The sequence below is a fragment of the Neodiprion fabricii genome, chromosome 6, assembly GCF_021155785.1.
Source record: "Neodiprion fabricii isolate iyNeoFabr1 chromosome 6, iyNeoFabr1.1, whole genome shotgun sequence".
Lineage (NCBI taxonomy): Eukaryota > Metazoa > Arthropoda > Insecta > Hymenoptera > Diprionidae > Neodiprion > Neodiprion fabricii.
This window is the reverse complement of record NC_060244.1, coordinates 21,141,205-21,151,602: the sequence shown is the minus strand read 5'-3', so window position 1 is coordinate 21,151,602 and position 10,398 is coordinate 21,141,205. Positions and strand designations below refer to the sequence as shown.

The 10,398-nt window shown below is 36.0% G+C and overlaps 1 protein-coding gene across 2 annotated transcripts; it reads left to right on the top strand.

Annotated features, from left to right (window-relative positions):
* The first annotated feature begins 1,880 nt into the window (after nt 1-1,880).
* On the top strand, nt 1,881-7,868 carry LOC124184655 (eukaryotic translation initiation factor 2-alpha kinase). Of its 2 annotated transcripts, none has more exons than XM_046574609.1 (12): nt 1,881-2,184; nt 2,388-2,514; nt 2,596-2,770; nt 2,890-3,046; nt 3,302-3,485; nt 3,688-3,952; nt 4,062-4,362; nt 4,600-4,705; nt 4,916-5,127; nt 5,214-5,631; nt 6,128-6,469; nt 6,545-7,868. In XM_046574609.1, exons 1-12 carry the CDS (start codon nt 2,045-2,047, stop codon nt 6,752-6,754), a joined length of 2,637 nt encoding a protein of 878 aa, XP_046430565.1. In that variant the 5' UTR covers nt 1,881-2,044; the 3' UTR covers nt 6,755-7,868. The 2 variants fall into 2 exon arrangements, with proteins under 2 accessions (XP_046430565.1, XP_046430564.1); XM_046574608.1 differs by having other exon boundaries at nt 5,214-5,967; nt 6,545-7,867.
* Nucleotides 7,869-10,398: the final 2,530 nt, after the last annotated feature.

Here is a 10,398-nt window from a genome sequence, read left to right as displayed (position 1 = left end):
AGACATTTTGTTTGTACTACGCGGCCTTCTGACGGAAAGTATAATTCGTCACGCCTCTGTAGCATATGCGTGATACCTACAGATATGTACATTTTTTTAATTCAACGCCTAGCCAACTCATGCTGTTCATAAAAATTAATAAAAAGGATTAAAAAAATTTTAGTATCTGGATTTTTTCAACGAATTGTCTTAGAAACTGCTGGGATTTTCTTGGAATCTAAATTCACGATTGTAGTAGGGACCCTGGTATACCAATGAAGACGTAATATTCAAATTTATTATGTAACACCCATGTACTTTGAGTGTTTATGGTTACATGCCGTACCTCGGCTCCGAGAGTACAAAGAGAAAGTTTTTTTTACTTCACATTTTTATAAGCTTCTCCACCGTTGTTCCAACTCGAGCCACACTCTTCTTGCGCTCTCCGCCCTCTTATTAAGTGGAGTTTTTATTACGTGATTACATCCCGCTAGTGGTTGGAATGGAAACTTTGAAAGCCGTAATTTTCGAGACGCCGTTTCGAGGAATATTAGCAAAAAAGTTTTCCATCATTTTACTGACATATCAATATTACCTACGATCTGAATGATTTTTGCGTCCCGCAAACGGGAAAAATTGAGCGCGAGGATGGCTAGAATTATGAAAATAGAAAATGAATGTACGAAAAAACTCGTGCTAATCTGCAAAATTGAAAATAATACCAACTATGATAAGGGTATTGTAATGTCCATTTACTGGTGCAGTTATATATAGCGAAATGTAAAATTGAAAATTTCCAATTCGTAATCTGTTCTAACGAAGAGCAGAATATTTGTCGTGCTGCACACCATTTTCGCAGGAAAACATTCTCCGCCATTTTAATATCCCGTATTGACGGTTCCATTCGCTGTACGCGCATGTTATATCGCGCATTGTAGACACGCATTCCTCTCCCTTATTCAAGGGTGAAAGCCCTGATTTCTCATTCCTTGAATGGTTCATGATTTTTCCCAATTTATCTCTGATGTTTATACCACAGGAGGGTACATCGTCAATGTATTAATTATGACGGAAGAACCACCATAGTTTAAAAACAAGAGTAATCAGGTAAAATTTTTTGAGTATTAGAGCGACGAAAGTTTGTCAGTTTTTGAGTTATCGCAGAATCCCTAGACTTGAATTGTGTTGGCAATCGAGTAAAAAAGTGCACCACTAAAAGCAGCCAAAGATCTTCTTTAAAATATCGAACACATTTTCCGAATGTTTACATACGTTCAATCAGAGATTTCAAAAAACATCACATGGTGCGCGTCCTGGATAATATACACAAATTATTTGATTGATTGATAGTAATCTCGGGGTGTGCATCAACCTGAAGTTTACAATGATGCTGAAATTATTCGCATCTATATTGGGAGCACGATTAAACACACTTCGACAAAATTGTTTTCCAAAGCGAACAAAACTACATTGAAAAAATTCTTTATTTTACTGAAAATTTCTGGTTCATATTCACTGTAACAGAATGGCTATCATAATCAATTCTATATCGTTCTCGCGTAAAAATACTCTAATGGAAAAGAACATGTCTAAATGAACTATTAGCACATTTTAAGGCAATGAATTTTCGCTAAAATGAGAAGTTGGCGGAAAAAATTGATCGTCAGGGCCTTTTTCCACATACAACGTATGTTTAAATTCCAAGGTTTAATCGCGGTCGAAAGAGAATCTGCTTTACTCAGCGAGGGCTCAAGGTGTACGAAATACCAACCGAGCGTAGAAATAGTTTTAAAACTACCGGCAGAAGGTTATTCTACATCCTATTTTACCATCATCATACCAATCGGATCAACACAAGGCGCAACATGGTTTGTTGTAATTGGCGCATTAAAATGAGGATACCAGCCAAACCGAATGGAAAAGCAGGGTGATATTCTCGAGTGAACGCATGCGTATATTTTCGTCAGCTAAACTGTCAGATTACGAATAAACTTAAAAAAAACTTACGATCATTCCATGCATGATGGTATATTTAAATAATCATTATGTATTAATTACATAAAAAATGTTTGGCGAATTAAGAATAGGAAAGTCACTTAGCTTTATTATTTTACTGTTATTGACCTGCACCACTCTTGGTAACGATGTAAAAATCGAACAACTAACGTTTTGTGGTCAGGCTTCATCTGATAAGCCTTCCAGCAGGTAAAACTTTGAATCATCCTTCAAAATTCGTTGTATCAACAATATGTTTATCCCTTGTTCCTCACTTATTATTTCTAATTAACGATTAACATATGCAACGTTGACATGATGAAATAAGTTTCATGCTGTGATAGATATTCAGCTTATGGCTAAGAATCTTTTGAGATTTATTATTTTTTATTTACTAACAACTTTGATTCCAGTCTTGTATTCGTCAGTACATTAGATGGCAAAATATCGGCCCTCGATACGTCCCAACAAGGGAAAGTACAATGGTCCGTACAGTTGAACGACAGTCCGATGTTGTCGTCCAACATTCATCGACGAGAAGTATGTGATGAATCGATAAACAGTTATTACTTATCTATTACTTAAACCACTGGTAGAATATCCAATGAATTCTTGTTAAAGTTGAACAACAATGGTCAATGGGTCAGATTGATTCCATCACTGAATGGCGGCCTGTACAAATTTGACGGTGAAAATGTCGAGGCGGTGCCGATAAATTCTGACAATCTTCTACAGACATCGTATCGATATACCGACGATTTAGTTTTCTCTGGTGGAAAGGAAACTCAATCTTACGGTAAATTGGAGATCGGCTTAGTATTTTCATACATTAAATTTTCCTGCACGATCTTTACAGCTATTGAATCCTTGCGATTCATATCACATGATTTCAATATTTGGTGTATATCTTCATAGGTGTATCGAGTCTGACTGGGCAGGTATTATACGAATGTGACATCAACGGATGCACCAACAAAACAGATGGGAACGATCAGATTGATCAAGAAGTACTTATTATTCAACGTTTTCAAAAGACCGTCAGAGCCATTGAACCTCGGACAGGTCACGAAAGGTAGTTGATTAATGCTTCAAAATTTGGGGTAAAAAATGTTTTCACATTTGAAATAATTGGCATAAGAAATATGGAAATGATTATGATTCAGTCACTTCATACCAGACTATTTATTTATCTCCTGCTGGGAAGTTAACGATTGATTTTAGGTGGTTTTATCAAAATTGTTGATCTTTAACAATTGTACATACAAATAATTTGCCACGTGATTTGTACCTCATTGAAAAATACGCACGATTGTACTTGTATCAACAGGTGGAATTTTAGCGTTGGACAGCACGTTCTATCTCTGGTTCCTCAGGAAGATCTTGACTGCCATGATGATTCACCGGCACCTTTAAAATTGGATCTCAAATTTGAACTGAAAGTCATTGTCCCAGAGGGACGAATTTTGGCTGTTGATAAACTGCAACCAGATGCTGTATTATGGCAACATCAGGTCGGTACTGATGTTACTACATTAAACTCGTTTATAAATTCGTATAAATTAAAATATCCTTATTATATTATTAAGTTTCTTTGAATTTAATTCTAATTTTTCAGAAATTCACCATTTCTTTATGGTTGAATTTATTCTTTTACCTTCCAATGTGTGATGATTTTGATAAATACGTGAGCCTACATTTTTTCATTGCATGTAGTTTGATTCTCCGATTGTAAGCATATGGCAAGCAGATTACTCTACTGAATCCAGAACTTATGACAGCTTAAAACAAGTAGATCTGTTTAGTGGTTCCCAATGGGTTTGGGGTAGTGAATCTTCACTAAGTCCCAGTATCTACTTGGGAATGCATGAGAAGCAGTTGTACATTCAGGAAAGCCAAACTCTTCACGAAATGTTAGATACGTCACCAAAAAAAGTTGTACATACACCAAAGTTTCCATGGCAGCCATATCCTGCTATAAGTACGTTTTGATTATACTTTGGAATGTTCTAATTTTTTTTACACGTTTGTGTCAACTTATCAAAATTTCAATAACGATTCGTGGCCCCTTATTTACCCAACTATTTCAGGCAATGCCGTGGCTATCAAAAATGTCGAAGAGCAAGAAGTAGGACAAAAAGTGTCGGGCTCAACAGATGAATCACAAACCACAGCATTATCTGTTTTGTATGCTTCTTCATACGTCAATGGGAATGGCTACTACTTATACACAGATAACGATTTGCATTTGAAAGACAATAAACAATGTAATAATAGCACAACTCCTGATATAGCAACTGAAGGCATCGAAGAGCTCTCTCTCACTGACTACTTGAATGAAGGCGATGACACACCTGTGCGAGTGATCATAGTGTCGCTCTGGTATTGGTGGTAAGTTGACTTCTTATGTTATACTATACATTCAACGGCCAAAAGCACTTTTAAACCTTAAGTTCAGCAAGAATTTTGAAATCTAGAAATGTTATTTCATATTTAATACATCAATAAAACTTCAAGTTTTAAACGAGCAAACACTGTTTGTGATATTAATTTGTACACTCCGAGCATTACTAACTAAGTGATACATTAGACCGTGTTAAACATTCCATATCAATCTTCTATTTCCAGGAAAGAGGTAGTCATAATATCTATAACTACTGCAGCACTTCTCAATTTTATGCTTACTCAACGACTTCTTAATGCTACGACACCTACGAGAGATGCAATACTACCGGTCAGTTAACGTTTATAACTGCAATTGTGATAAGTTAAACATAATTAGTTTACGAGACATATTAGACGATACTTTCTAGTGTGGGTCAGGGATTTAAAAATCACGCTGATTACAGAACTTGATAGGTACATGATACCATGTGTGATTTTCAATCTAAGTGAATAATTTTATGATAGACATTCAACATTACTTATCAGTTATCTTATGCAGCCGTTGATCGTGGAACGGCACATTGAAACTAAAATAAATGACACAAAACTCCAAACGGATATCAGCAATGGCTCGGATTTTAAGTCACGGTATCTCACAGACTTTGAGCCGATCGATTGCCTTGGAAAAGGTGGATATGGAGTTGTCTTTGAGGCAAAAAACAAAATAGATGACTGCAATTATGCCATCAAACGGATCGCTCTACAAAACAGGTATCACATAACCATACACGTTTTCATCTTGTATAAATATTATATATACAGTCATTAAGCAATGAACACTGATGACGTATTTTCAGCCGAGATTCTCGAGAACGGGTTATGCGTGAAGTGAAGGCTTTGGCAAAGCTGGATCATCACAATATCGTACGTTATTTTAATGCCTGGTTGGAATGCCCTCCTATGGGATGGCAAGAAGAACACGATCAATACTGGGTGGATAAACAAAAGTTTCCACCGTCTGAATTCTCTACAGGATTATCTCCTGGAGCTTCGAAACCTAGTGATTCTGTGTGCATCGATGTGCCTCAGAGCAATCCTTCATCGATCGACAGTGCTTTTGAGGCGTATAAACTAGACAATCACAATGATGATAGTGATTCTTTCATAGTGTTTGAAAAGTCAAATTCAGACGAGAATAAAGAAACTGCAAGCATAATTGACCTAACTGAGGGTAAACATCCTATTGGAACATCGCATTTGAGTAACGAAATTAAAGTTAGTGTTCCCTGTAATACTTATGGATCTTATTCAAAATCGAGCTTGTGTAGTAATGAAGCTATCAGAATGAACAATGAGAATGAGATAGGTAAAAGTGATAAAAAGCGTTCACTTTCATTGAGTTTAGATAATAAGACAAAATCAGTAAAACGTAAGCCGATGAAAATGTTTCTGTACATACAAATGCAACTGTGCCAAAGACTCAGCCTTAGAGAATGGTTGAAGCAACAAGTTGAACCAAGGAATACCCAGCACACTTTAAAAATATTTCGACAAATAGTGGACGCTGTTGAATATGTTCACTTACAGGGCCTGATTCATCGAGACTTGAAGGTACTGCATTCGAATATTAAACAGATATAAAGTCATGGTAGAACCAAACTAAAAATTAGTCATGTCAGCAACTATGTTACATCGATACTTACTATTATTTACTCATCAGTCGTTGAATTTTGTTTAAAATAACATACAATGAAAATTGCTATCGTTACAGCCCTCAAATATATTTTTTGCGTTCGATGATAAAGTAAAGATCGGAGACTTTGGACTTGTAACCGCAATGACAGTTGGATGTGATGAAGTCCCCGATGAACGACCGGAAATAAACAAGTTTAAGAATACTGTACACACTGCAAGAGTAGGCACTCATTTGTATATGTCTCCAGAACAAATGACTGGCCAAGCTTATGACTACAAAGTGGATATTTATTCACTGGGCATTATTCTCTATGAACTATTAGTACCATTCAAAACTGAGATGGAAAGAACTATTGCCCTCAGAGATTTAAGAAAATCTATCTTTCCATCAGATTTTTCTTTAAAATATACTGCTGAGGTATGTACTATACTTCAATTATCGCGTGTACAATGAAATTATAGCATCATTATTGTATTGTTTATTGCTCAATAGTACAACCTACTGAAGATGATGCTAGATGAAAATCCGAAGAAACGACCGACAACGTTGGGTATTAAGGCGCGACCACCTTTGGCAAACGTACAAACTGCCGGCTCCCTTGACGTTGACCAAGAACGCTGGCACTTTGATTTACCTCAGAAGAGCAGACACTCTTCAGTTACTAGTAGTTCCAGTGGGGAGTCCTGGGAAAGTATCAGTTAAATATCTGCACTGTTATAAAACATTATTCCGCGGAAGAGATTTCCCGTGCTCACATAAATCCAAGGTAGGCGATTAACTCTGGCTGTTTACACAAAGCTCGCCAAGACACATGGTTTATTTGTTTTTATTTTTATTTTCGTTTAATTTTACATTCTTATGATTGTATGAATACATTGTACGTCAGAGTAAAGTATGAAATGTTCTTACACTTTATGTACTAAAGTATCAATTACACTGGTTTGAAAACTCATGTTTCATATAAAATGGAGACAACATACTTATTTTTATGCCAAAACCAAGTAAAACTAATCTCGTTACATTTTTTATAGTCATTTTATAATCAATTGATCATGTATGCAGATCTTTGATAAAGTATGTAAATTGTCTAAATATAATTAATCGAAAACGAATACCTTTTTCAAAAGAATAAGAAGCTAATATTAGCATTTTTTGAAGATATTTATCCCTTTACGAGCATGCGTGTTTTAATTGATTTATTATATTTTTTTATTCGAACAAATGATAAAGACAGTATGTCGTGAACTGGTAAAGAATCCTTATTATTATTATTATTATTATTATTATTATTTATAGAACACCGCTATCACTCTGGTTGTGTGATTCTTTTTGAAACATGACGATACAATGATACATCTACATATAAATCTGTACTAAATAAAACACGCTATAAGTCTTGAAGGATTATTCACTACCAAAACAGAGCCAAGGTACTGTCACTTAGTCAGTGAACCTGCAATTCAATAAAATAATTTATTTTACGATTATCTGAGAATTTCAAATGTCTCTCTTGAATCCTCCGAGGAGCGGAAACCTAAGCCATCCGATGAACAATCCTTTTCTTGTTCCAATCATTGTCAGTGCATAATTTTTGTAATGTATTAATTCAGTAAATGAATGCACCTGCATTCCTAATGTTACTTATGGCTCAAGTAGATTCATATGTTTCATCAGGTTTTTGCCAAATATATAAGGAAAAAAATGTATTTGTTTTAGAGCAAATAGTGAAAACAATATTTTAATAATGTAGGTACTGCAATCACATAGGTATACGTTATTTCTACTTTCTTTGATTATAAATAAACGTTATCATTTCATACTTGAAGTATTCACGACTTTCTATCTTTTCTTGTATATAAGTGTAGAGCTTATATATCATCTTATTGTTAAGTGCAGATGATTTTTCGTTCATAAACGATGCTCGTTGCAGACGACTATTCCATTTTTAACTTCAATTTATCAGATTGAAGACAAACAAAACTTGAAAGGAATTAGCCTTCCTTGTTTCTGATTTTTGAAGCCAAAAACTTGTCTGAGTATCGTATTGCAGGAGTCCTTATCCACTGATTCAATTCTACCCGCAGAAAAGCAAAACAGACGTTACGAATATCACAGGCCAAACCGAATTCGACGCGATTCTATATTTTTTGGCAAACCATTTGCTCGGTTGCTTACAGCGTATTTCGACTGCAAGCAATCTATTCCTATCGCCAAATTATGTCGGAATAGTGCATCCAATTATTTATTCCAGCACTTTTGAAAATTTTCGCCAAAAATGCAAAGGGCAAAGCCTTACTTTTTTCTTCATTTTTGGGGTCGAAAATTTTTGGTCTCAGATTCGATTTGTATTACCCTTTCCGGACTAATTGGACCACCAAGAACTCAGAAAACGCAATAAAAAGAGCGTGGGACCACAGCAGAAATATTGGGAAGAAAATCTTTCGTTTTTCAGCTGTAACTCTAGATCCGTTGATCGCAGTGTATTAAGACAGCGCCCAATCGATTCCTTGAGTAAAATCACGTCGATATAATGCATCACCAAATCGATTTCAGCGTTATGATATTCAACCAAAATTTCAAATCATAATTCCAAACGCCTCAATTTTTTTTAGCGTAAAACTCTTCGTCTCGTATTCGATTTGTATTACCTTTTTTCGATCAATTGGATCCCCAGGCACGCAAAAAACGAACTAAATTGTGCGTAGCAATATCAGCGGAAGTTTACGAAGATTTTACCAGCAGCAGAAAAATTACGACAGTCTTTCTCCTTCTTTTTGCTGTAATTTTTTTCTGATTACTTGCAGCGGATTTGGACTGCGCGAAATTGACGTTTCTCCTAAATTTATGTCGGCATAGCGCCTTAAATAGCTGATTTCTACATTATTGAAATTCTTCAAAATCTGCAATAGTTCTACTTGTTTTCGTGCAACAAATTTTCCGAATCTGATTCGAATTTCATGACTTGACTTAGCCCATTCGGACTCTCACGAACGCAAAAATACGTCATACGAAGCATCATAGGATTAACTGCTGAAAAGACACGAAAACGAATACTGAATAATCCTATTTTTCCCGTCCGTAACTTCTATTATGTTGTTCGCAGTGCATCGATACTATGCCGAATAGATTCCTCTGGCAAAGTTTCGTTGATATAGCGTCCAAATAAATTCATTATCCGCATGCGTAAGCGGGCAACAAATCTTCCATACCTTTCCGTAAGAAGCGCGGTAATTGTCGCGGGAACCAATCAACCGGTACATGGTTTCCGGTGCTTTGCATTCACTCTGCACAGTTCAACGTCAGCTTCCAAAGGGTGCACGTCAGAGCTTTTGACAGGTATGCACCTACGATGAATTACAAATCGCAATGACCCGCTTTAGTAACAATGTTAGATTGTATCGTGTAAATTTTATAACAAATATGACGTACATTAGGTTCTATTATTTTAACAATTATTATGAATACTGTAAAAATTACTATAGGTTTAAGGCATTTGAAAATTGAACAATCACATTCGATGTGAAAAAAATGTTATACTCTAGCACTTCTTGTTTGGTACGAAGATGGGTCTGACTTCCAAAACTCTCTGATTGGATATTGCCAAAGATTTTTCAGCTTGGTCTCAAGGATGCGTATTGTTTACAATTCACTTGAATTCGAAAAGGATAAGCCAGTCTACTTTTACGTTAGCTTACTGTAGGGCGGCAAACGACGTTCGAATGGCGAAATTCGACGGCGTGCAAGTCTGTGCGTGCAAGCATAACCATAGCGTACTACAAGCACTATTGTTGTGCTTTTAGAGTTCACCGAGTATCCTGTGGAACTACATCGGTTACGTGACGCGTTCACTGAAGAATATCAAGACAGTTGCTCTAATGGGCTTTGGTGTGACAACCGGAAATCGTCGTGCGCTTGCGCCCCTTGAGATGTTCCGATAGTAGAGTTGAGAACTTATTGCAGAACATCAGAGAGTTACCGATTTCGACTTGATGCAGGCTGTATATGCGATCCATGTACAATATTAATATACATGATCCATTTACGATTAATACGTGATACATACTATAAATTTTATAATTTTCCAGGAAACAAACTAGAATATCTACAATAATCGGTTATAATATGAAAATAGGAGAATTATTCATGTCAAAATGGGAATCTATTCGACACGCGCTCGGTGTATTCCGTAACATTATTATTTATATTTATTCCAACAACTTTTCATTTGCTCTCTCGATCTTGAATTTTCGTATGCATAGAATCGAAACACTGTTTTAGGTGGTCGCAAGTGAAGTATCTACGTTGTGTGGAAGGGCAGAATTGTTTTTCGAAACGTGTTCGTATGG

Excerpts from the sequence above, each read along its gene's own strand:
- LOC124184655 (XM_046574608.1), top strand. The coding sequence starts at position 2,045 with ATGTTTGGCGAATTAAGAATAGGAAAGTCACTTAGCTTTATTATTTTA. Across the intron at positions 3,047-3,301 it reads CCTCGGACAGGTCACGAAAG|GTGGAATTTTAGCGTTGGAC; the intron begins GTAGTTGATTAA and ends TTGTATCAACAG. Across the intron at positions 4,706-4,915 it reads CGAGAGATGCAATACTACCG|CCGTTGATCGTGGAACGGCA; the intron begins GTCAGTTAACGT and ends TATCTTATGCAG.